Here is a 27,662-nt window from a genome sequence, read left to right as displayed (position 1 = left end):
AACGCTTTGCTGATTATTAGTGTAGTTTGTATTAAATTGCTTACTGAATAGTTATGCTCTTCTTTTGCAAAATGCCTGTTTATCCTTTGCTCATTCATTGACAGATATACATGTACTTCTTTAATGACTTATATAAAAATTATTCCTCTTGGTAATTTACATATATACTTAGTATTCAAATTTACTCTGTGACTCTTCGTAGTTTAATGAAAGAATTTTTAATTCTTTACTTAAATTTATTTTTTAATGTTTTGTGCCTTATTTAAGAAACTTCATGCTATGAATTTAACAGAAAAGTTTTTTCGCTATTTTTTTAAATCTTAGTTTTTCATTTGAGATATACTTATTTAATAAGGGGAAATTGATTTTTTGTGTATAAAAATAGCTAATTTTAGAAAATAACTTTTACTAATCCTTTTTTATTGCACTAGTCATTTATAGTCATTTCTACAATCTGCTATGCCACATTTGTCATGTATAAAGTTTTCAGATAAGATTTTATCTATTTCTGGCTTTTACCCCACTGGCAAACTTTGTCTTCATATTTTAATCATTTCACAGGCTGATAGGCTTCATGTTTTAATATCTAGTATGACAGTTCTTTTTCATGTTCCTTATTATTTGTTTTTTGAGTTATTTGAATATTATTAATACATTATTTTTCCACATAAATTTTAAATCAGTTTATCATATTATGTGAGAAAAGTCATTGGGGTATCTGACATAATTTAATTCATGCATTCTTTTATTAAGTAGTTGAATTTAGTCACTTGCAGAGTTTCTTAGATTTCATCATGTCTATTGTACTATCAGTTGAAGGAAATTTAGAGGAGAAGACTTTATAGGAAAGATAAGCAGATTACTGAATAATGTTAGAATATTAGTTCATAACATAATTAATCACTCTATATATGTGCATGTAATGTGTGTCCCTGAATATGTATCAATTAGCCATATAGTTTCCTGTGCTTTCCATTTATTTGTATTATTGTTCTGTTTGATGAAATTTATAAACTGTTCAAATTTTTCTCCTGTTTGTTGCATTTTATTGCATTCATTTATTTTTTAGTTATTTACTAGTATATTTTTGCAGTACATTATAGCTGCATTCAATAAATGGAGACGCGATACATTTAGCATTATGGCCTCAAGGTGCATCTTTTTTCATAACAATGACACAAATTTCTATTTCTTTTGAGTGATTATACTCCACTGGGTACATATACTACATTTGCTTTACGCACTCATTTGTTAATAAGTGGAAGGGCTGCTTTCAAAATTTAGCTATCATGAGTTCTATTGCTATAAATGTGGGTATGCATATATCATTCTGATAGGATTCTTTCATTTTTTCAGTAAAATACCTAGAGGACCAAAGGCTGGGTCAAATGGAATTCCAGGTTTAATTTTTTTGTCATCTACAAATTCTCCCATGCTGGTAGTTCCTCTAACATCTCACAAAAGCATTTTGCCAGTCCGCTAAGAGTTTATATTTTGTCTGTTCCTAGTTGTATTTTCCTTTCCTCTGCTTTCACTATCTAATCAAATCCCCTTCTACTTATGAAAATATCCCAAAAATATTTCATGTTTTCCATGAAATAGGCTATGGTAGGTATAAGTATAAGAATAGTAGAGTATGGTAGCTGAAGAGAATTGCATATACCCAAACTAACATCTTGAATTGAAGATCACTTATGAACCTTAGAGAATCTGATTATATACTCCTTGCATTTCTGGTAATTGATTCCTCTTACAATCCATACTATTGTTAAGATATAGCTATAGAACGTGATCCCAGCTAGGGGATCCAGAAGAGACATAATATAATGGAAAACTAAATTGTTTGTGGAGTAGAAAATAATTTTTTTATTTACCACTCTTGGTGAGTATGTTAATATTCAATGAACGTTATGCATTTCTGATTGTGTGGGAATTCCTTTGGGAAGAAGCAGCATTTGAATTGGCCCTTGAGGAAGAACTAGATTTAAAAACAACGATGTGAAAGGGGAGAAAATTATGTAGGAATAATAATATAAAGGTAAGAGTCAGATTGGGAAATATAAACATAAATATATTTGTGAAAGGTGAAAGATTTATAAAATCTGAAGAGAAATCAGAGCTTATATATGCATATTTGGGAAATAATAAGTATAATTTGTTCAAAATATAGTTACATATATGAAATATAGAATTGAAAATTTTATCAGCGAGTTTAAGTGAAGTTTACTGATTGTTTTGTGAAATGTTTAAAATTTGATTTTTATTCAAGTCTTTTATTTTGACAGTTTGAAACATGTTTGGAAAAATGGTAAGAAAATTACATGCTTCTTTTTTATGTTCGAATTTTGATAATCTTTATATGGTCAGTTTTGCTTCAAAAAGAAAGAAACTGAAAGCAAAAAGGGTTACTTTAAATGTTGAAATATATTTTTTAAAATATAAGCAAGAGGATTTTAGTGCAAGTGAAAGAACGGATGCCTCCATATCACTATTCATACAAAAAAATTCCCAAAAAGTAGGCAAAAAATTTCAAGACTTGCAAAAATCTGAAATCTAGTAAAAAATTTGCAACAAGCAAGCAAAAGCTTACTTTAAAGAAGCTGCAAGATCTCGTTAGGAGAGCACTATAGCCTTTGAAGTTGGCTGTTTTCCACTCTCATCTATGTATGTTTCTATGCTGGCCATGTAGATCGCATCCCACAGTTAAGTAGATTTCTAGTGCTAATAGGAATAATTCTTTATTTTTGAAGAATTGTGTTTGAGCATTTTGACTTTCCTGACTGTTTAAGAGAAACCAGCACAAAGGCTTGCTTTTGTTTTACCTGAGTCAGAAAAACCACAGGCGGAGGTACCTTCTAGCCTGTACTTTCTGAAAGTATTTGAAGATATACACCTGCCACTGCAGCTTCGAGAAATGGGTGAGAAGTGAGCAAGCATTGCACAGATCAAAACACAGGGGAAGAAATGGTTAGAAAAAGATTTATGTGAAGGAGTAGGGTTCTTCAAAGATTTCAATATATTACAGAATCCAGAAATACACAGATATAATGAGAACTAGAAATATGCTCAGAAAATACATGAGATGATCATAGTCCTTTCCTCTGGCTGCTGTTTAGATGTGCACGAGGAACCATGGAATGGAGAAGCAGGATTCCAAACAGCCTGGATAAGCATTGAATGAGTACCATGACACAGAGCCAATCACCTGTCCTTGGGAGAGTTTCTTCTTCTTTTTCCTTTCTTTTGGTTCTGAGGCAATTAAAGTATAACAGTAAAAGTATTAGCTTACCAGCTAGCTAAGTAAAGATTTCAGTGGTCATACATGACAAAAAATACAAGCATTTCAAAAAATGTTTAGAAAAGTCATTGAACAAAAAAGGACCTCAGAACAAATAGTAATAGTGGATGTAATAGAGGGAGGTAATGTGATATCCATTCCACATTAAAATACTCAAAATGTCCAGGTTTCTAGAAAAAAATGAATAGACAAAGAAGAAAAGAGAAAGCTGGACCCCTTCTTGACAAGAAATAACAGTTTATATAAACTATTCCTGGGGAAACCGGAATTTGTACTTACTGGAAAAAGATTTTAAATAAACTGATTTATTTTAAATAAAAAGATTTTAAATATTCTCAATAAGAGAAAGGAAACCATAGACAATGAACTAAGTTAAATTAATGGAATGATGTCTGAAAAATATGGAAGATAAAAATGTAAATCATAAATAATAAAGCAAAGAGAAAGTCAGTAGCCAAAAAGTTAAATAACTGAAGTATAAACTTCACACTAGAGGTTCAGCAACAAATTTGAGCAGGCAGAAGAAAGAATCAGTAAACCTGATAGGTCAACAGAGGTAATCCAGTTTCTGAAATAGAACAAAAAGAGAATCAAGAAAATGAAGAATACCCAAGAAACCTGAGGGACACATAGAGCATAGAAATATATCCATACTAGATTTCTTACAGTGTAAGGGAAGAGAAAGTGGGATATAAATAATATTTGAATAAAAATTGACCTCAGAACTTTCAAAACTGGATGAAAGACATGAATCTATAAATTCATTAAAGTAAGTAAACTTCAAGTAGGATCAAAGTCAAAGAGAGTCAAAGCAATATAGATGTTAGTCAATTTATTGAAAGCTTGGAACAAAAAGAGAATCTTGAAAGAACCAAATCATGTGAATTGTCAAGAAGAAGATATCCTCAATCAAATTAATAGTTAATTTCTTACCACAAATTATGAAGGAATGACATATTTAAATGCTGTAAGGAGGGAGAGAAGACCCTCTCTTTCAAGAATCTGGAAATTTGGTAAAGGTATTCTTCAAAAAATAAATGAGAAATTGAGAAATGTCCAGATAAACAAAAAAATGAGGGAGTGTGGGTGTAAGGGAGTGTATCACTAACAGACTATTCCCTTGTGAAATACTCCAGATAATCCTTTCAAGCTGAAATAAAAGAACACTAGATAGTAACTGAAAATTGTGAAGAATTAAAGAAAAATAATGATAACTAAAAGGTAAATATAAAAATCACTTTAATTCCAACTTTGTCTTATAACTCTGCTTTAGTTCTTTATATAGCCCATAAATATAGATATGAGTCGACGGACACACAATGTATAAATGTGTAATTTGTAAGAGGGACTAAAGGAAAAGGCAGAGATAGATATAAATGAGCAGTTTTAAGAAATCTTATTGAAACTATATTGACTATAATTCAGACAATTTTTATAAAGTTAAAATATTAATTGACAGCCCAGGTAACCACTAAGATTCTTTAAAAATCTTTAAAAGTAAAGATTCTTTAAAAGTAAATAGAAAACTAAAACAACATACTAGAAAAAAAAATCACAAAAGGTAGCACTTATGGAGGAACCAAGAAATAGAAAATGTACAGATATTGTATAAAAAAACAGCAAAATTCCAGAAATAAATCCTCCCTTATGAGTAGTTTTTTTACATAAAAATTAATTAAGCCCTAATTAAAGTGGAAAGGTGGGTAATGAAATATCTCACTCTATGCTGTCTATAACATATTTGAGATCCAAAGATACAAGTATGTTAGAAGTAAAACGATGGAAAGAAAAAAATTCATCCAAATAATAACTGAAAGAGGGCTAGGTGGCTGTGCTAATATCACACACAAATGAGTATAAAAGAAAACCAATTTCAGGAGACAAAGATATATTGATTGATATATTTGTTATATTGAAATATTGATTTGATATATGAATAAAAATGTCATAGAACTGAAGGAAAAATAGACATTTCTTTAAGAAAAGTTTCAGAATTCAATTCTTCCTCTTTCCAATATGAATAAAAGAGCTAAAATGAAGATCAGTTAGGCGATAGACTTGAACCACCCAACAACCAGCTAAATCTAATCAACTTACATATTTTGCTCACTCAATAGCAGCAAAAGCATATTCTTCTCATAGGCACATGAGACACTCTTCAGAATATATCGCATGAGACCTCAAAACAAAGCTCAAATAAAATAGAAAGATCAAACTCATACAAACTTTCATTTCTGAATAAAACAAAATGGAGATCAGTAACAGAGATAAAGCTATGTGGGAATATATGTGGAAGTTCCACATTTCTATGTAGAAGTTAAACAAAAGAAAACCATTATTGGGGTTATTATTGAAGTAATAATCCCATCAAAGAAAACTCCAGTCTGAGATGGCTGGTTAATTCTATTACACACTGGAAAAAGGAATTAATATGAATCCTTCTAACAATCTTCCAAAACTAGAAGAGAATGGATTGAAGCAGTAAATACAGAAGAAATTAACAATATTTTGAGATGCATGTACCAAAACTTATACTGTGCAGTAAAAGCAGTTCTCAGAGGAAAATTTAGAGCTCTAAATGTAGACATTGAAAAGATTCCCAAGCCATTAATCTAACTTTATACTTCAATAAACTGGAAAAGGAGCAATAAACTAAACCTAAAGTTAGCAAAAGGAAAGAAATAAGAAATAGTAAAGTAATGACAAATTAAAACAATAAAAATAAATTAAAACAAAAGTTGTTTCTTTGAATACATCAGCCCAATTCACAAACCTTTATTTATACTAACAAAAGACATCTCAAATTAACAAAATTTGATCAGTATGTTGCAATTGATCCTATGGAAATAAAAGAATGTTGTGAACAGTTGTATAACAACAAATTTAATAACCAACCTAAAAGGCAGTAATTCCTAGAAACACATTATCTACCACAATTTCTTCAGGAAGAACATCTTAACTGACCTGTGAAAAGTAAAGATATTGAAATAATAATCCCAACAAAGAAAACTCCAATCTCAGATGGCTGGTTAATTCTATGAAACATTGGAAAAAGGAATTAATATCAATCCTTCTTACAATCTTCGAAAACTAGAAGAGGATATTTGCTAATTCATTCTAGGAGACCAGTGTTAACCATGGTATCAAAATCAGATAAAGACATTGTAAGAAAGTTGCACGGATGATTCTTAGAATATAGATGCCAAAATCTAAGTAACCTAGTTTTGAATCTAGTAACTCTATTAATAGAATTATACATCATAGCCCAGATGGATTTATTCCAAGAATACAAAAGTGATTTAATATACAAATATCAATCAATGTAAGACCATTATTAGGAAATGAAAGATAAAATCCACTTGAATATTTCAATGGGAAAAACATGTTGCACAAAGCAATACCTTTCAGAATGAAAACACTCAAAGAATGTTGATTATAAGGGAAATTCTTAAACACAATTAAGGACATTCATGAAAAACCCTTGGCTCATACTACACTTCATTATGAAGACTGAAAATTTCAGCTTAGATCAAGAGCAAGATAAAGGTGCCTGTCTCATCACTTCTATTCATCATTTGAAGAATTCTTTTACCTCACGGGCATAGATTGAAAATGATTCAGACATTAAAAAACAGTTTTCTGGTTCCTCAAAAACTTAAATGTAAAATTATCATATGAGCCAGAAGTTCTAGTGAGGTGTTACTGTATGTCCAATGAAGTATTTGAAACAAGTGTTCAAAGTAAAAAAATGTACAAATACTCATAAAATAAGTAAGTATTCACAACAGCTGAAAGGTAGAGACACCCCCAAATCCATTGATGAATTAATAGAAAACTTACAGCTTAACCATACAATGAAATATTATGCTATGAAAAAATGAATTTATGATAATACTGTAATAGGGATAAGCCTCAAAACTATTGTGCCAATTTGAAGACTCGAGATGTAGAATGCCATCTTTATACAATTCTGTTTGTGTGAAGTATCCATAGTCAGTATGTCCATGGAGATAGAAAGCAAATTGGTCTGGCTTATGCCTAGTTGGAATGAAATGGAAGTGACTGCTTAATCAAATGGTTAATTTTACATGATATTACTTAATAAATAGCAATACACCTCAATAATTTGCCATATTATGTAATTAGCTTTAGAAGCCAGTGGGGTATTATTTACTAATAGAATCTGGAATAAGATTTTTGTTTTTGTTTTTTAAAGCAGACAGACCAGAAAAAATATTTTGCAATGAAAACTAAAATGTTTTTCAATGAAAATTGAAACTAAAGGAAGAAAGAATAATAAATACTTTCCTAGTCTTAGAAAATAAAAGCTTTCCTAAATAACTTGCGAATCAATAAGAATAATAACATGCAGCCATTGGAAATATTGAATGGCATTAAAATATACTGGAAACAATGTCATGTAACTAAAGCAGAATACTTTGTTGTTGATACTGATTTTATTAAAATTTTAATAAATGAAAAAATACCTTTTAAAGCTAAAAACCTAGTTTAATATCCTAGAATTGGATCAGAAAAATAATGATAATGAGGAATATTTCATTATTCAACATAAAGAAACAGATTTAAAAGGTATTTTAGAAAGAAAATAACATTTTAATTTGGGCATTTTTCTAAAATTTTATTAACTTTAAATCTAGAATGGTATTTTTACTCTTTGTAATTTGTATTGGTTTCCCAGAAATCACTAAACTCAAATTAGAGAACTGCTATATCTCTTTTCAATTATTTTCAAATACCCCTTTTCTCCAGGAAAAACTAATTTCTTTTCAGAAAGTAGCTTTAATATCCATCCAAAAAGCATTTATAACAAATTTTAAATTTCTATTAATTTTTCATTAAGTGCAAATCCCAATACCTGTTAAAATTTCCCTATTTTACACCTCAATGTACTGGAATTACTATGTGTAGTACAGTTAACACAAACATTTAATATTTCATGTAATACCATCACCTACATTTTTTTTACTGTTTATTAAATATATTCCTCCTTTACTAAATCCCTCCTTCTATAGGAGATCTTCTCCCTCAACTCTGAAAGAAGATTGGAGTACTGCTACAACAGAGAAAAAAGTCAAACAAGAAGAAAAGAAAGGTAAACTTATTCTTTATACTTAGATAAATGTAATTATATTTAAACTCATTGAGTTATTACTTATTAAATTTATACTTTTCACAATAATCATTATCTTGTGTTTTACAATTTTGTGATTATTGAATAAAGAAAAAATCCTTCATATCATTTGATGAGGCATTCATTCAACAAACATTTATTAATTGCTATTGTATACAGGACAGTGGTCTACAATCTGGGAATATAAGGATACAGGGCCACATTTTAAGAAGCTAACTATAATTCAGAGTTGTTCAGTAGAACTTTCTGTGATAATGAAACTATTTTACAACTGTCCTCTAATACAGCAGCCAACAGCTACACATAGAGCAGTTGAACATGTGGAATGTGGTGAAATTCTGGAAATTCTTTCTAGATTAACATATTTAACTGTACATAGCTACACCTGGTCTATGGACATTGAAACACTTGTGAATGATTAACTTGTGATTAGTATTCACTACAGTTTATAAAAGCAATATTTTATATACAATCGCAAAATGTGTGTTAAAATTACTTCAATGTACTTGGAAATATTTTTGAGGTTGTACTAAATTTTTTATCTGTGACTACTACAAAATTTACTAATTTCTTTCACCTTTGGTGAAGGATACCACTTTACTCTGGACTTTATTTTTAAAGAGAAAAAAATTAAAACAACAATGAAGACAAAAATAAAACAATAATACTGACACGTGACCTCAAAACAAAATGATAGGAATTAACAAATGGTTGCTACAATACCTACTGTTATCCTCACTGAAGTTGCTCAGTCCCGCAGAAGTAATAATGTAAGATTGATCAATCACTTTTTAGGGCAAAAATATTTGTTCTTTAAAGCTTTCACTCATAGGGAAGCTTTGCTTTGACTGTTTTTCTTTACTTTTTTTTTTATTTTTTGGTTTTTCTCCGGTACCGGGAACCGAACTCACGACCTTGCACTTGCCAGGCAGGCGCTTTTGCCGCTGAGCTAAATCCCCAGCCCCTGTTTTTCTTTACAATATTTGTGTGTACAGAGAAAAAAGCAATGTCAATATTTACTTAGAAGATTTCACATGAGAAATGTTAAGAGAAAATATAATATGTTAATATTTATAATCACAATTAAATTGTTTGTTATATATATGTTTATTATAACTCTGCGCATTTGGGTCTAAAACACAGCAATAGCAGAATGGGGGATTTTAAGTAAATATTTATTTTAAAAGTTGAATGTAGTGGTTTACTTAGTCAATATGAAATAGTGATCATGATGATATATGCAGAATATTACACAGATATTTAATACAGTGAATCAGAGGTGCCCCAGGTTATATTTACTTGTATCATTTCTTTTAGATTGCTATTATAGATACAAAATAAAACATAGCTTGTACAATGAACAACTCTGTAAAACACATATAAGTCTAATCCAAAATATTTTGATTGTTAATTTCTTTGTGTGATTCAGACTGAAGTCATAAAACTCATCATAGAATGAATCATAAATTATCTGAAGAATTCAGTGTTTAATGAGTATATTTTTATGAAAAATGCAGTTATCAATTTAAAGTACTCAGGATATTGCAGAATTTGGCAAAAGAAAAGAACAGATTCAAAACTAGCAAATGAACCACCAGACAAGAGAAAATCACTTTTGTGCATTAAAGTAGAGAAATCTGTATCTCAAGAATTTTCCTGCCAGGAAGTGTGCAGAAAATCTCTGACAAGGCCATGAGGTTAGAAATAGAGACTGTATAGCTGGGCTTAGAGGTGCGACCTGTAATCCCATCACTCTGGGAGTCTGATACAGGAGAAGTGCATGTTCAAGGCCAGCTTTGGCAGATTAGCAAGTGAGTCCCTTTCTCAAAAAGAAAAAGAAAAATTTCTGGGGATATTGGTCAATGCAAAGGTCCTGGGTTCAATTCCCAGTACTGGAAAAATAAAATAAAAATATAGGGACCGTGTTACTACTGAGTTAACTATTATGTAATACCAGCATGCAGCAGAAAAATCATTATCTTTATTTTCTAAAAGCAGACCAAAAAAGAAATCTATTCATTTTGTTTTCTTAATGCAGTTTTACTATTTTATCACTATTATTTTTACTATTTTATCACTATTTTATCACTAACCTCAACTCTTTGGTGACCTTGTCTTTCTTGACACTTTGTGTCTATGCATTCTTGTCATGTTTTGAAAAAAGTCTTTGTTTAGTAAGCAGAAATCCCACCAGGATAGGGCTTTTATCTCTCTTCTTTACCTTATCTCCAAGTGGGAGCATATTGCCAAGAAAATAAGAGTGTGTTCACATTTGCTCATACTCTAGATGAATAAACACCCATGGTAATACCTGTGTTAACATTAAGGCATATCATTCCAGAACTGTGAACCAAGAATTGCAAGTACGTCTCATTAAAGGAATTAATTTATATTAAAACTAAGTAAATAAAATTTGCAAATCATGATGAATTCCTTGTAAGGATAAGTAAAAAAGTTATTATCTAATAAGATTGAAGAATATCAAGTGGTTTTTCTAGAAACCATCTGAGAATTTCCAGTCTTTATCTAATGTAATCACTGTCACTTATTTTCTTATAGAATGGAAGAAAACACAGGCCTAATTTTAAAATAAAGCTCTGTGATACAGATAGAATAGGACGCATGCTTTTTTCCTTTCAATAAATTTACTTTTCATGAAGATATTGGATTTTAAAAATATTTTATTAAAATATCTGTCTTTGGAAGTTTTCAAATCAATTTATTTGAAATGTATTGCATTGTAATAAAACTGCCTTTTAAAAGGTTAATTCAGTTTTCTAAAATACTGTTATTAGTGAGACAATGCGATGTTTACATATATGAGCCTGATTTATTTCAATTATGCATATGGTCTCCAGTTGCATCCATTTACCTATAAAAGTGTTGAGTTTATCCTTCCTAAATGGCTGAGTAGTACTCCATTATATTAAAAAAACACATTTTATCCATTCCTTGGTTGATGAGCATTTGAGTTGAAAAGCTGAACAAGTAAATTAGATCCAAAATGTACAATAGATTTTGTGAACTGGGGAGAAACTGTTCAAAAGAAAAGAGAAACAGATGGGAAAAGGGGAAAGGAAGAAAGAGAAAAGGGAAGAATATATGCAAGATTGTTAAGGTAGTTATATAGCTCGTTTCTCTTAGTTCATTGAAAAGAAAGATCTGTGCTAATATTGTCTGGACATTAGCTCATGCCTATATCTTGTACTCTGAGTAACTGCTGTGACCATAGCAATACAAAATGTATCAATTATTTTTACTCTCCTATTAGCCTGATTTGAAACTCTGTTTTCTTGTATATCTATTTTTCTTCTTCTTCTCTTTAAAATGAAAAATATAAAATATTATTAAGTATATAAATATTTAAAATAATAATAAAATACAACTTAGACTTGTGTTTGTATCGCTTGGCTTACAGAGCAATAAGTTAAAAAGTGAAAAATATTCTTATTTTAAGGTGAAAACTATCAAGAATTAAAGCAAGAAATGGAAACCTTGCTGTCAGAGACCATCCATCTTATCAAAAGCCTGGAAACTGACCGAGCAGAAGCTGAACAAGCCTTAAAACAACAAAAATCAAGAAAGAAATTGATTATCATGAGAATTGACTCTTGGTCTATCTGGAGACTTCAAGAACTACCACTAGCTGTGCAGAAAGGTAACAATAAGGACTTTCCACATTGTTATTCACTTCACAAGCACAGAAAATGAGTTGCAGTTCTGGATACAAAACCACCCATTCAGGGTTTCAGTATTTCACTTACAAAGTAGGGCATATTTACTGAGTTTATTAATGGCTGAACTTGCAGGCAATGGGGACTGTGCAAATGTGAACCTGCAGACATTTGAGTATTTTGGAAATGCTATACATTTACTGTACCCCATGTTTACACAAATATTTAACACATTTGTTGTATGATTCTAGTATTTGAGTTTCCAGAAATTGAAAATTTAAAGTGACTACCAATTGAAATTGAAACTTTAAGTGACATATTGTGGGCCATGTGAAACAATTTTTGAAAATTCAACAGTATATTTAGTTTGAAAGGTACTTCTAGCAATGATGGCACCTTATTAAATAACTTACAATGTATGTGAATACTGAATTGAATTTTTACATTAGGAAGGGGCATGCTTCCAAATTCAGGTTGAATCAGGTAATCATGTTTTGATAGGCAGTGTTTAAAGAACAAAAGAAAAATTAAATACAATTATATTGTATGATAGTTTACCGTATGTCCCTTCCTCTCCAGTCTAAAGGATAGGGGTTTCTTCTTAAACATTTGTTAATGATGTGACCTTGAAAACATTTCAGAAGTCCATCATTGATAGAAAGATTTTAACTAAATAATTTTAAAAACTTATTCAAAAACATAGCAATACATACATACATACTGTTATGGTTTGTATCTAGGTGTCCGTCCAGAGCCTTCTATAGTCCTAGGTAGGAGTTTTGGAAGGTGGATGGATCTAGAGTGTGATGCTGAGATTAAGGAAGTGGTACTGGGGTTGATTCGTGGTGTGATGCTAAAATTAAAGGTGCTGCATCCTGTGTGTGAGTATTGTGCTCCCTAAGGGTTGGTAGCCTTAATATAATATAAAGGACACAAAAATGGCAGCTGTTGCTGCTTACCACTGCTTCCTTGCTATTTCACTGCTTTCCTGCCTTCCTGCCTTCTGCCTGCCATGAACTGTTTCTCCTTTGCAATGCCCCTCTGCCATATAATCTTGCCTTGGAATCAGCTGACTATGGACTGAAACCTCTACAAACTGTGAGCTGAAATAACCCTTTCCTCCCTTAAATTTGGGTGCTTGGTATTCTGTCTCAGTAATAAGAAAAGTAAGACATATATACATATATATGTATCTATATATACATATATATAGATACATATATACATTCTCAAGAAATAGAGGTTTATGCATAATTTGATAGTTCTACAAAATCCCAGGAAGAAATCTAAAAATATGTTGACTGATATTAGAAAGTAGCATAAACTATAAGCCAAATAATAAAAACTGAAATAAACTCAGTCCTAAGTCATAAATATAAATGTAAGAAAAATCCTAAGTGATGACACTGGCAAATTCTTTCAAGAAATTGCAAAAAGGTTTTAAGAACCCCACCCAATCTAGTTGTATTCCAAGAATAAATAGTTACAAATTTGTATAATGAGGAAATCCTTTCATCTAGTTTGTCTGAATATCTCTTAGCTAGTTGAGGAAATTTGATTAAATTTTAAAATAAAAAGCAATGGAGAGAAATTTCCCAATTCAAAATTTCAAACATTTTTATACAGAAAAATAATATTTTCCTTGTATTCAAATTTATTTTGAATTTTAACATTATTTTGCTATTTTCTTCATATAGGCCTTTCCAAACTCAAGTTAGGATTGTTCATAGATTGATGCAGCTTATGTATGTTATAGTTTTATAGTTGTGAGATTATTTTATCTTTAACATACTCCTTATGGAAACATTTATTTTCTATACGAACTTTACATGAATAACGCTATTGTTTTAATAATTTTCATTTTTGTGTGTTTTTGCTATACACTTCCTATTTCATCATGTTACTTCCCGGTGATTTTGAAAGGTGGCCAGCCATTTTTCTAATTTTGGAGCAGTTACTGGGTGTGTCTATGTAGTGATCAGTGCATCTATTGATCATAATAAGTGAGATTTATACTGAAACTATTATTAACTTATAAAACACATTTAATACTTTTGGTGATGAATAAAGAAAACAGTACTTTTTTTTTTTTTTTTTTTTTTTGGTTTTTGGTTTTTCTCCGGTACCGGGAACCGAACTCACAACCTTGCGCTTGCCAGGCAGGCGCTTTGCCGCTGAGCTAAATCCCCAGCCCCAAAAGCAGTACATTTTATAGTGCAGTATTAAAATAACCCTTTCTTTTGGTTTAGCAAGATTCATAGACAATTAATTTCTGAAACCAAAATAGCTCATATTTGTTATCACATTTTTTTTCCCTAGCACTTTTGTTTCAAATCTGATTGTCTATTGTTCACATTCTTGTACCTCTAGAACACCAGGCCTATTTGAGAGATATTATAGAATTAAGGTGGCACCTGGAAGACAGAAAGCGTCAGCTGGAACATCTGGAGAAACAAAAGACACAGCTAGAGGAAGCGAACGCAAAGCTTCAGGCGGATATAGACTTCATGCAGGATCGCATAGCTCTGCTGGACTCAAAGCGGAGGCAGGAAGTGGCAATTCTGCAGGAACTTTACGAAAAAAAATTTGAGGTAAAAGAATACAGGAATGGATCTGTGTGTTACATAGTATTATTTTTGCAAAAATATTACAACCATAAAAATTCACATATCTTTAAAGGTTTCATTTTACTCAGAATCAACCTGCTTTGAATTTCTGAGAGTTTAGCAAGGTATATCCATACATAATTCTTAATTTTCTTTTCTTGACCAAATTTGCATGCTTAGATCTGGTGATCTGAACAACTAATTTGAAAACAACACTGCAATATAACAACCATTGTTGAATTCCTACCATCTGGTTTAGTGAAGCTCTGTATCGTTTCTAATTTTTTTTATTACTTTTTATTCTCTTTAATTGTTTGATCAACCTTGCATTTTTACATCTGGTAATCTGAGCAACTTTGTTGAAGATAACAATATGAAATATAACAAGTATTGTTAATTCCTATCATCTTGTTTTGAAATCCTGTATTACTTTTTGTTGTTTTGCTTTGTCTTTGTTGTTATTTTAATTTTCTCTTTAAAATAAAATTAATATATTAAAAAAGTATATCCATACAATCATTTTAACTATATCTTCTTCACTTACTTTTCTACCTAAATGATTATTAATAATGCTTAGCTATACTTAGTCTTCTAATAAATAGTTTAAAGATTCAAAGCACCTGGATGTTTTTCAAAGTCATAGTTGAACAGAAGGTAAGTAGAATATATCAGTACTTTCATTCTTACTGAAAATATATAAATGAAATAGTCTTTTTAATGGTTAACATTTACCTCTCCTATGGGGGAATCATAGAATAGAAAAATAACTTAGTTATGTCTATATAAAAAGAACAAGTCTAAATTTGCATCATATTTATTTGGGGTCCTTTTAAAGGAAATAAAACAAGTTGTTCAATGTCTTCTGTATTTACCTTTACATTTCCATTTTCCTGTTTTCTGCACCAAAAAAACATTATTAGAAGAGATCTGGTGTGCTCAGGATGATATGGGTATAGACAATAACTATGATCAGAAACTTCACATTTCTAATAAAACTGAATAATTTTATGCACACGTGACTAGAAAAAAATGTATATTATTTTAAAAGTATATAAACTATCATACATTGTGTAACTTTGAACAACTTGTTTTATATATATTGTAGCTTAGTTTGACCAAGAAACTATTGATTGCTCTAGATATAATTTAGTTATTTTATTTGTCATGTTCCATCAAGCAGATCTCTCACTAATTATTATTTATCACTTTACCTCTTTTGGATACTTTGTTTCCAATATTTGGCAATGAAACTATCATTTTGTTGCCAAATAATCACTCATGAATTTCTATGAGTGTGTGAATATTTCTTTGCTGCCTATTCTTAGCTAGTAAGATATTTACTAAGTCATGGGTTTGCATTATTTCAATTTTATTAGATAGTTCCAAGTTACACTAACAATTATATTAGTAGAGTAGTGGCAGGGGTGGAAACTTCTTAGTTTTCCACTGTGGATAAGAAGGCAAGCCCTTCTTTACTAACACATAGTTGGAAGGCAAAGTGAGATGTTTAAAGGTTATATACCACATTTTCTTTCCTCACTGTTTTTCTATGAGATGTAGGTAGGAATTATTGGATTGATTGTTAGGAAAGTTCTTTGAAATAAGCCAACTGATTCTAAAGAAGAACATTTTATAGTTTTCTAGCAACCTACATATCATGGCTACAGGTCTAAATTATTCTGTATAGCATGAAGCCAATTTAGTGTTTAAAGAGAAAGGCAAGAGGAGACTTGTATCCCTTTGTATGGGAGAAAAGTAAACTGCAATCTTGTTTAAGCAATGTGTTTACCTTGTCTATGCTACCTCTAGACAAATCTATCCTGTTTTACCCCATAGTTTCAGTAACATTGTTATTTTTTATACTTTAAAAATTTGTACCCATTCCTTGAAATTACCATCCATTTGCTGTTTTAGAGTGGTTTTCTCACAATGGACGTGGACTTGGGTGTGGAGCCACAGAAAAGCCGAGTTGTCAGGCAGTTAGCAACCAGGCTTTGGAATGGGAAAATGCAATAAAATTTATTCAGACAGACATACAGCCTGTGAAGGACACTATAATGGCTGACTTTATATGTCAGTTTTGTGCGGTCACAATGTCCAGAGAGTTGCATGTGGCCCAACATCATTCTGGATCTTTCTGAAAAGATGGGTAATATATAGATGATAGATAGATAGGTAGATAGATAGATAGGTAGATAGATAGACAGAGATAAATAGATAATTATAACATTAAATTTGTAGATTTACAGTGAAGCTAATAATCCTTCATGATATAGGTAGGCCTCAGCCATATAGTCAAAGGTCTTAACATAATAAACACTGCAAATCTCCCATAGATCTCTAACAAGTTAGTCTACACTGTAGAATTTGGACTTGCACCTCTATAATCATGTGAGAAATTCCCTCAAAATAAATTCTTCTCTGTGTATCTCCTTCCCTTTTGATCCTGTTTCTTCAAAACTCTGACTAATACAACCAACTTCAATATACTAGCCGCACTTTTAGCATTTCCACATCACTGTGCACCTACTGCATCTTAAATTGCTGGATCAGAGCCTCTATTTATCTGGCCTTAATTCAGCCTACAACTTTCCAGCTATTCCAGAGGTCAGAGTGAGGGAGACCCTGGCTCTCTCAGACTCTGTGGTGGGAGCCAGGAACTATGATAAGAAATTATCTACTATGGTGTATAATCAAGGGAAAGTAATTCCCATAATGTAGTTGAGGTACTATTAAGAAAGGTTATAAATATTATGCAGCCAAAATGTGAAAACCTTCTGCATTAAGGTGAATGAAAGCACATTTTTTGCTTACAAAATGAGCATAACTGAGAAATTTTAGAAATGAAACACAGATTTAAGAACACTGAGGTGCCCAAATACCTCCTCAGAGAGACATAATAATACTTGCAGAGAGACCACAGGAAAGTTTGACAGAATGGTGTGCCAGAGCACAGGTCTGGGACATGAGTCCATGTATACAAATATCAGCTGATTCAGATTTCAAGTACTTTTATTTTTTTACCTGTGCACCTTAGTTTCTTAATTTATAAAAGGAATATAATGAAAGTATTATAAGGTTAGTGTGTGAAAGAATAGATAAAGGGAATTAAATACAAGCAGTACCAAAACTTATGGGATGTAGTGTTCATAGGAAAATTCTCAACTGCAGACATTTGCATCAAAGGAAAGATCTCATGTCAATAATCTAACTATAGACAACGTTAAATCAGACAATGAGGATAATGCTGAACTCAGAAGCAGGAGAGAGGGAATGGTAAACATCAGAGTGGAAATAAAACTGAGACCCACCCTAATAGCTGCTTATTGCAGAGGGTCAAGTCTACACCATGAATAACTGGCCTCCCACATTCTGGTGCAGTATACACTTACTATCTTTTCCTCAGGGACAAGTCCCAGACAAATTGGGACAGCGCATATGCTCAGAACCTGCTGAAATCACAATATAGGAAGCCCCTAAAATGTAGGTAACTCCACTGGCGTGCCACATGTAAGCTGTCCCTTACAGAAAGACCTCGTTATTAATCTGGACTACAATAAAACTCTGCATGGTGGCCCTACATGGCCACCATCTGTCATTTAGATCTACAAGTAACAGAGACTTCTCTTTTACCTATCCCAAGGTCATTTTATGTATACTGATCCCCAAATAATCGTTTAATCTTTAGAAACAGGGAAAGCAGATGAAAGAATAACTGTTTATGGGTTGGAGTTTTTCTTTGGGGACATGAAAATACAATGGAATGAGACAAAAATATAGTAATAAAATATAAAGAATGTGCTAAATGCCACTGAATTATGTACTTCAGTGTAGCTCATATTTTGCTGAGTTTTACTTCAAATAAAAATGAAGTAAATGAAAAGGCATACATTTTAAAAGAAGTGTTTAAAAGATCAATGTCCCTGTTATGGTTAGACCTAAAATGTCCTTGTTTGGATGGGGCAGGTCATCGAGGTGTGACCCGGAAAATGATCCATCCTATGCCTCTTTCTTTCTGTGTTTCCTAGCTGTGATAGGTTAAGCTTTTCTCTATGACCCAGTGTCTGCCTTGTAGTCAGCCACCATGGACTGAACCCACTGGCCCCAGAGATGGAAAGCTGACTAATCTGATCTCATTTACTTATTAAAAAACTGTACTATCTATAGTGTAACCACATAAATATTTGAACATATATAGATATTCCCAGAGCAAAGATGAAGTCAAAGTCAAAATATCAACACATTATACTCAATACTAGACATAAATCTGATGATATTGTGGTTGGATTTATCTTGTAAAGAATAAAACATTCTAATGTTGTTTTATAATCCAATCCATAGAAAAAATGTACTAGTACTTATTATTTATACAGAAGAGTGAGTTTTGTCTAAGCATCTAACATACATATAATAGACTTTGACCATTCCTGATTTGCCTTTTCATTTTCTCCTTCTTTTCCCATCCTCTGGCTCTTCTCCCTTAGTTTTAGAGAAAAAATTTAAATTTAATGTGGCTGATGCATTCAATGCTACAGTCTTATGGAAATTGTACAAAATTGAGTAATAAAATCATAATTGAGTATATTACATAAAATCTTTGAGAAATACTCAATATAAGAGAATAAGATCATCCCAAGAATAATTTATTATAATAAAGCAGAAATGGCTTAACAGTGCAAGAATCTAGGTATGTAATTTGATGTATCAATATAATACAAGAAAAATGTGATGTATTCAAAAGATGTTTAGGATGTATTCATTATAATTCAAAAGCTAGTAATAATAAGTAACTAAAACAGGAAGAAAAACATTGCATATAATCAAAAAACTATTTCAAAAAGCTACTAGTATTCATGGTAATCATTTAAATGTTAAGGTCATTTCAAAGAATTGTAGAAATAAATTAGGTATATTAACATGTAATCTAACATTTGTTCGGCAACTTTTGATGATATGAAATGAATAGGAGTAGGAGATAATTATCCTAAAATGATAGAATAAAGTTTAATATATTATAACCAAAACATGAGGCAGAAGATTTTTTAAAAACAAGTCTGTATTTGTAGAAATAAAATCCCCCAATATACTTTTCCACAATGAATAAAAATAATATTTGTCCATACTGACATAGCAGTTAAAATGGAAATAGAAAATTCATATTAACAGAAATGGCCACTAAAATTTATTAAAAAATTATCAGAGCCAGATAAAATTTTAATTATAAACTTATTGAGAAGTGTAAAGAGACAATGTAGACAAGGATGTATGCTTATACAAGAAGGCTTATTATCATAGAAAAGGTCAGTCATTCTAAAATTACTATATAAAAAAATCATCAACCTCTAGTAAAATTTACTTGGACAACTTTTATCAGTTGTCTATTTGAAAATTATTCTGAGAAAAAATATTTAAAATATTGGAAAGATTTTTGTATATATGGGGTCTATTCTATTCTGCTGATGAAAATACAAGTTATTCCCCCTTTCCTAGAGAGTAAACCTTGCTTTCTAATTCAGCATAGTCTCCTTTAATGGTACTTTGAAAGAAATTCCTTGAAGAGATGCAGGCTACCTACAGATTGTTCAGCTTCTCTCTGAGGTCTTCACCACAGGAATATTTATGTTATTTATGAGATGCAGGCTACCTACAGATTGTTCAGCTTCTCTCTGAGGTCTTCATCACAGGAATATTTATGTTATGGATCTCTCGAGTTGTGCATACTGTTCATGGAATTGAACAGTATGAATTGAGTAATGAGTTGTATGTATTATAAGATGTTGTAACGTAAAAGTAATACAGGCAAGGTAGGAGGACAGACAAGGAGCTATAAAGGAAGAGATAATAGAATGTTTATCATGTTTATTAATTAATACAGATAATAAATTTAAATATTTTGGGCCATTAAGATAGTGTGATGGTTTGTGGTTCTTGGTTGAAGGGAGTACAGATGATTTTCATAATTTCTTTGTTCAACTGCATTTTCATGTTTTTCTACAATAAAATATTATTTTCACAATAAAAAGAAGCACTTTTTTATTATGTGAAAAGATAATGATTTTGTTTTGGACCTATTAATCCGGGTATTCAAGTATATGCCTAGCGTTGTTCCCTGTTAGTGCATGAAACTCTACTTCTCTAAGTATTAGACATACAATGGGGAGAAATGTGTTTATAGAACTTTTCCTTAAGTTTCAAGTACCCTAAAATAAAGCATTTTCTATAGTTAACATTGCAGCGCATGTATTAGCAAAAATATTTTTATTTCTAGGTAATGGAGATATTCAGACAAATTCATGAAGAATTTGAACAAGTTACAGAAGACTCTGAAAATGCCACATGGCAGGTTCAAGAAAATAAAGAAGAAATGGATGAAGAGATTCGTAATCACGAAATAAACCTAGAGACACAGAGGTAAGAGTTTTTCACAAGTGCTATTCATAGAATTGAGGTATAAAATTTTAATTAAAAGTATAACACATCTTACTGTTCAAAGAATTTCAGATAAAAGGAAGAGAAAGAATTTATTTTTTTTTTATTTTTTTTTTTTGGTTTTTCTCCGGTACCGGGAACCGAACTCAAGACCTTGCGCATGCCAGGCAGGTGCTTTTGCCGCTGAGCTAAATCCCCAGCCCCGAGAAAGAATTTAAATTACCCATATCTATTGTATCATAAAGTTTATGTTAAAATTAAAATATGTGTCTTTATGTAAGTAATTTATGGAAATTCCTAAAACACTGTATTTTTGTATCACTTTAAAGCTTTTTATTTATACTGCCAAAATGTCTATGAATAGGATATAAAACAGTATATACTTGTGCTTTATCCAAACTGATAACTTAATTTAAAAATGGGGCTATTTTTAAACACAAAGTATGTATCCATGCATTAATTGTAAACAGTGTTTAGTTACTTAATTTAAATTTGTTTGCTTACTAATAAAACAGAATATCTAATATAGATGGAGGATTTTTTCTTACATTTGTTTCTTGATGTGTTTTCTTTTTTTTATATGTTCATTAATTCATATACTCATCTATTATACGATGTAAATTCATATTGTGTTGGTTTTCTTCTCAAAAAAATCTTTCATCATTCTATTGTAAGTATTAAAATAGTCACAAATTAATATATTAAATATAATTTTATATATACAAATCTAATTGTCTTTGATCATTTTTAATGTTTGGAGAATTAACACATACACAAAAATGATTATGAGCATTAGTATTAAGCATACAGGTTGGTAAAGTTTTCAATATGTGCACTCATCTGTAAGCATGACCTATTTTAACATATAGAAATGTTCTTGCTCTCTGGAACTTTTTAACTCTCCCTGCTAGTCTATATTATCCTTCATCCTTACCCCAAAAAGCTAATAAACATTCTAATTTCAATAGCCATAGGTTAGTTTACCTTGTTTTGGAGTTTTGTTTAAAAGGAAATGGACAGCATACAAACTTTGACATCGATCCTCTTTTCATTCACTGTTATGTTATATATTATATCCATCCACCTATTCTTCTTCTTTTTTTCTTCCAATCACACTTTACTGGTACTTTTTAGATATATGTAATGATCACATTCATCATAGAGAATTTGTACCTGTATTGTTCTACATTCATTGCTGTGAAGTATTCTACAGTATAAGTATAGTGTAATTTTTACCTGTTTTCATATTGGTGGACATTTGGAATATTTTCTCTTTATGCCTTTCATGAAAAAACCTATGAATGTTCTTGAACCTTTCTTTTCTGTGGAAATAAGAGCTAATTTTTCCCGGGTGTACACGAAGAATGAGATTGTACTAAGGTTTTAGTAGAACCAAATGTTTTTCTTAAGAGGCAACTGCCTAATCTCTTTCAAAAGCATCTGTATTGTTTTGCATTTCAGTCAGTAATCAATGGCAGCTCCAAATTCTCCACAGGCTTAGCAGTATTTCATATCGTCAGCTCCCCAGGACTTCAGCACCTGGTTGACTGGACAGAACTTTCTCCAGTGCTTTAAGAGGTCTCTACCAGAAAGGTGATAATATCAAACTTCGTCATGTGCTTTATTGGCCACTTGGATGTCCCTTGTACAAAAAGCCATGGAAGTCTATGTCCGTGCTTGTTTTAACGTATTTCTCTTCTTTTGGATTTTAAAGAAGCCTCCAGGGACTTTTAATAATTGTCCTCTCTTCGCTATGAGTTAGAAGTATGGTCTCCAATTTTGTGCCTTGATTTTTCATTCTAACCATCATGTCCATATCTGTTAGAAAGTGTATTAGTTTTAGTAATGTAAAATTTATCATGTCTTCTGACAGTGACTTTTCTTGAACTTTAGAGAAAACTTTGTTTCAAAATTGAAAAATAGTCTAATGTTTTCATATCTATTTATTACTCATCTATGTTTATTTTGAGGTCTGTCTCTACAAAAAGACCTCCAATTCTTAATATATTCAGAGTGTGTGTGTGTGTGTGTGTGTGTTTGTGTGTGTGTGTGTGGTCATATGGAATTTGATCTCATATATACAGTAGGTAACCACTTATACAGTGAAGAGACAAAACAGCTTTGTTCTTCACGCTGTCCTTTTACTTGTCTTCCCTGCCCATTCTTTGTCTCCTGACAACCATAATCCTCTCTTCATTGTCACAGTTTTGTCCTTCTGAGACTATCATATAGATGGATTCACACAGTGTGTAACCTTTTGTTTTTTGCCTTTTTAAATTAAATATAATGCCAGAGGGATCATTTTGGCTTGTTGAATGTATTAAGAGTTCATTTCTATTTATTGTCAAGTGAGATTCCATTGTAGGGATGGGCTGGAGTTTGTTTAACCAATTACCCTTTGGGGTACATTTATTTTGTTTCAAATTCTGTGCTCTTATTAGCAAAACTGCCACAGATATGCAGGGACAAGTTTTTGTGTGGGTATGAGTTTCCATTTCTCTGGGATAAATGTCTAAGAGTGTGATTGTTGAGATGTGAATTAAGTGTAAAATTAGTTTCATGAGAAACTGCCAAACTTTTCTGAAGGCACTATACCATTGTACACACACACCAGCAATGTATGACATGTGCAGTTTCTCAGCAATGGATCACTTTTTAAAAAATTCAGCCAGTCTAGAAGATTTGCTGTGGTTTCTCATTATCGTTTTTATTTGTATTTCACCTCACATCATTTCATGTGGTTTCATTATTGCAGTCTTTCTTTTGTGAAATATCTGTTCAAGTACTTCCCCATTTTCTAACTAGGTTGCTAATTTTCAAGATTTTTATCAGATATATATTCTAAAATATTTTTATGTTTTATAAAAGTTATCTTTTCATTCCAGTATGTATTGAGAAAGTTTGAATTTTGATAAAACTTAGTCTATCAATTCTTTCCTTAATGAATTATGTGCGTGGGGTCCTGTGGAAGTCAATGAATAATTTTTAAACTATGTATAATGTGGGAGATTAGGTTAGGAGTTCTTTTTTTGTTTATATCTATACAGTTGTTGCAATACCATATATTAAATTGCCTCCATTAAATTGCTTTTGAATTGTCAAAATGATTTAGGCACATTGTGTATATCTATTTCTGGGTTCTTCCTTCTGTTTCATTGATCTATATGTTAGTTACCCTCCCAAATGCCACCCTGTTTTGATTACTGTATTTGTATAATCATGTTTAACAAAACATGGAGTCCTTATCTTTTTATCCTTCTAATTTTATCCATATTTATTAGACATGAGAATGATGAAATTTACACTACCAGTGGTGACAAGTATAGTAGCAAATTTTTACTCTGAAAAATTGTCCAAAAGCTGAGGAAATGGAGGCATGAACTTCATAAGGAGATAGAGATATAAGAACAACTAAAGCAGACCTTCACTGTATGATACTAGGTAGATATCCACCCCTGAGGCAAAAGTCTACACTTCATTCTCGGGCCTAGAGCCTACAGATGTCATTGAGAGGAGAAAAATTTATTTGAAAAAAGGGAACTTAACCAAGGTTGTTTATAAACTGAGAATGCTGTGGCTTCCCACTTCTCACTGCCTACCTGGCTTTTGGAATTCTGGTCGGTAAGCCTATATACTTCCTAGACAGGAAAGAGTAAACAAGAATCTTGTTCTTGCCAATTTCTGAGAACAAGTGCCAATTCAATAACTGCATCATGGGTTTCTCAGGAATTTTTATTTCTTTTCTTGTGAATTTCCAGTAGCTATTTTCTGTTTCTGTGTCAGTTAGATAATTTTCTAACAATGCTGATTAGTCAAATGTTATTACATAAAACATTTGGTCTTTCATATATGGCTTTAAGACAAATCTCTTAATCTATTATTTTCTTTATAATATCTGAGAAAAGTAGTATTTCCAGGTGAGATCTATAAATATGGTCTTTTTTATCATTTTCTTACTGTCGAAACTGGTGTTATTTTCTAAAGAAACTTATTTAGAATGTGGTTTCTGCTTATGAAATTAGATAATTATGTGCTTCACAGATTAGTATTGGTCTTTCTGACAGGCTTACATAGAGGAAAAACTCCTTGGCAATTAATTTTCTTTAAATCAACCCTTTGGTATCCTAATCTGAATTTGCCTTGTGTGCAATGAGGGATATAATAAGTGCTTGATATTTTCATTTTTCCCTTTTTCGTCCCCTACACATTTCCATTGTTGTGTTATTCACCCTTTGAATCAAACAAAAGTGCTGAGGTCTCATCCTGAAAATCAAGTCAGAAGGTTGTTTGGTTCAAATAATTTATAATTATTTTTCTGCTAATTCTTTTCCTTTGGAAACAAAAATACTTTTGGATTTTTTTGCACTATTAATATCTAAGTTATTTTTTTTATAAATTGGAGCTTCCTATGGAATGGAAGAAATGTCAAAAGTGAATTTAAACATACAGTACCATTTTTTCAATAGAGATGAAATCAAGTGTGTTTTCCTCCTAGGAAAGAGTTAGATAAACTAAACAATCTGAGTACTCACTACTCATCAAAAATAGGAGATTTTAAAACGGATATAGAGGAGAGTGAAGAGATAGTGACAGAAGTACTAAGGGAAGAAAGATCATCAACAGATGAAGCATCTACTTTATCAAGAACAGTAAGTTTTTTATATTTAAAAATAAAAAGTAGTGATTTTAGTTTTGAGCTCTGAATAGTACATTTTCTTTTGGCAATTAAATAGAATTTAGTCAATTTTCTGCCTTTATCAATTTTCGATGACTACACAACAAATGACATAAAGTTAGTGGCTTAACATAGTACTCATTTCCTATTGAAATGTTTCTCTGTCAGAAGTCCAGGCAATATATGATTCAACTGGTTCTTCTGTTCCAGGTCTGGCAGTATAAAACCAAGATGCCAAAACCCCTGTGTTTCTCCCTAAGGATTATGGAATGAACTTGCTTTCAAGGTCTTTCAGAGTTGACAAGATTCAATTCTTGTTGTTTTATAACTGATGATATTGTTTCCCTGATGGCTGTCACTCTGAGATCTCTGGTCTGGAGGCTGCCTGTGCTCTGGCTGGTGGCACCTTCCATTTGCAACATCAGCTGTAATACGTTGCATATCTCTCATGCTTGGAACCACTCTGACCTTCATTGTGATTTATCTGTCCTGAAGATGAAGTTTTCTTCTGCCATGTCTCATTCATTATAATAATGGAAAAGTAAATTACATAAAATGGTAAAATATATAAAATACATTAAAGGAAACAACACAATTCTCTGTCAGTTTTCATACCTAGAATTATGAAGATCTTTTGTCACTTTCTCTCATAAAGATCTTTAGTTATATCTCATTAGAGTTTATTATTCTATAACTGTTAATTGGTCTAGAATATGTTAATGGCTTGGGAGTCATTTAGATATCTTTTTACATACAATAAAACCTGCTCGTGATTTTGCTTCATATATTAGGTGACTTTTTTTCTCTTTCTACTAATTTATAAGAATTTGTTGACCATAACAGACATTAGCTATTTTAGATTACATATGCTAAAAATTGCTTCACTTTATCTTGCTTCAGTTCTTTACAATAAATTCATTTTTTTGTTTTTTCTTATAGATATATGTTTGTAATACATAATGAATACATTTGTTGTGGAGAATTATTCATATACACATCACATTTAATCCAATTTTACCTCCTCTTGTCCCGCTCCTGTGCCCCTATCTCTAGAACTCTTTTTCATCTTTGCAAAATCTAAACTTCGTTTTTCATATCATCAAGCTTTGTTTTGTATTTGGCACTTTAAAATATTTATACTTTGAAATTCTCATATAAGAGATACCATACAATATTTGATCTGATGTGTCTGACTCGTTACCTTGAGCATTATGGTCCCAAAGTCCTGTCATTTTCATACAAATGACTCACATTTTCCCTTTCTGTATGGTGGAGTGCTACTCCATTGTGTATATATACCACATATTTAAAATTCATCCACCTGTTGATGAGTATATAGCCTCTTCCAATATTTAGCTATTGTGAATTGCACTGCCATAAACATGGGCGTGCATATATCACAGTACTATAATATCTTAAACTCTTTTGAGAAGATACCTAAAAAGGTATAGCTAGGTTGAATGGAATTGCTATTTGTAATTTTTATGAGGAAACTCCATGCTGATTTCCATAGTAATTGCAAACCTTACACTCAACTAATAATGGAAAAGTGTTCCTTTCCACCCACAATCTCACCAGCATTTGTTATCCTTTGAATTCTTGATGCAAGCCACTCTTTCTGGAGTAAGATGGAATCGCTGTTGCTCTGATTGGAATTTCTGCAGTGGCGAATGTGTTAAACATTTGCACTGTTTTTGAGGAATATTTATTCAACTCAGTTACCCATTTTCTACTGGGTCTTTTATTTGGGGTGTCTAATTTTTTGGAGTTTGTCATATATTCTCAATATTAACCCTTTTATGAGGTGTAACTGGAAAAAAAATTTTTT

The 27,662-nt window shown here is 31.4% G+C and overlaps 1 protein-coding gene across 6 annotated transcripts in view; it reads left to right on the top strand.

Annotated features, from left to right (window-relative positions):
- Ccdc178 (coiled-coil domain containing 178) overlaps positions 1–27,662 on the top strand; it is a 352,256-nt gene that overhangs the window by 61,680 nt on the left and 262,914 nt on the right. For all 6 annotated transcript variants that reach the window (XM_005372759.2, XM_013507772.1, XM_013507853.1 and 3 more), the window contains 6 exons: positions 2,286–2,308; positions 8,332–8,411; positions 11,908–12,108; positions 14,495–14,715; positions 20,999–21,141; positions 25,655–25,808. In XM_005372759.2, coding sequence (XP_005372816.1) covers positions 2,286–2,308; positions 8,332–8,411; positions 11,908–12,108; positions 14,495–14,715; positions 20,999–21,141; positions 25,655–25,808 — 822 coding nt within the window. The remainder of the gene's footprint in view (positions 1–2,285; positions 2,309–8,331; positions 8,412–11,907; positions 12,109–14,494; positions 14,716–20,998; positions 21,142–25,654; positions 25,809–27,662) is intronic.

Source organism: Chinchilla lanigera, unplaced genomic scaffold (assembly GCF_000276665.1).
Source record: "Chinchilla lanigera isolate Chin_1 unplaced genomic scaffold, ChiLan1.0 scaffold00001, whole genome shotgun sequence".
Classification (NCBI taxonomy): domain Eukaryota; kingdom Metazoa; phylum Chordata; class Mammalia; order Rodentia; family Chinchillidae; genus Chinchilla; species Chinchilla lanigera.
The sequence above is the reverse complement of the archived record's forward strand: the minus strand, read 5'-3'. Positions and strand labels throughout refer to the sequence as shown.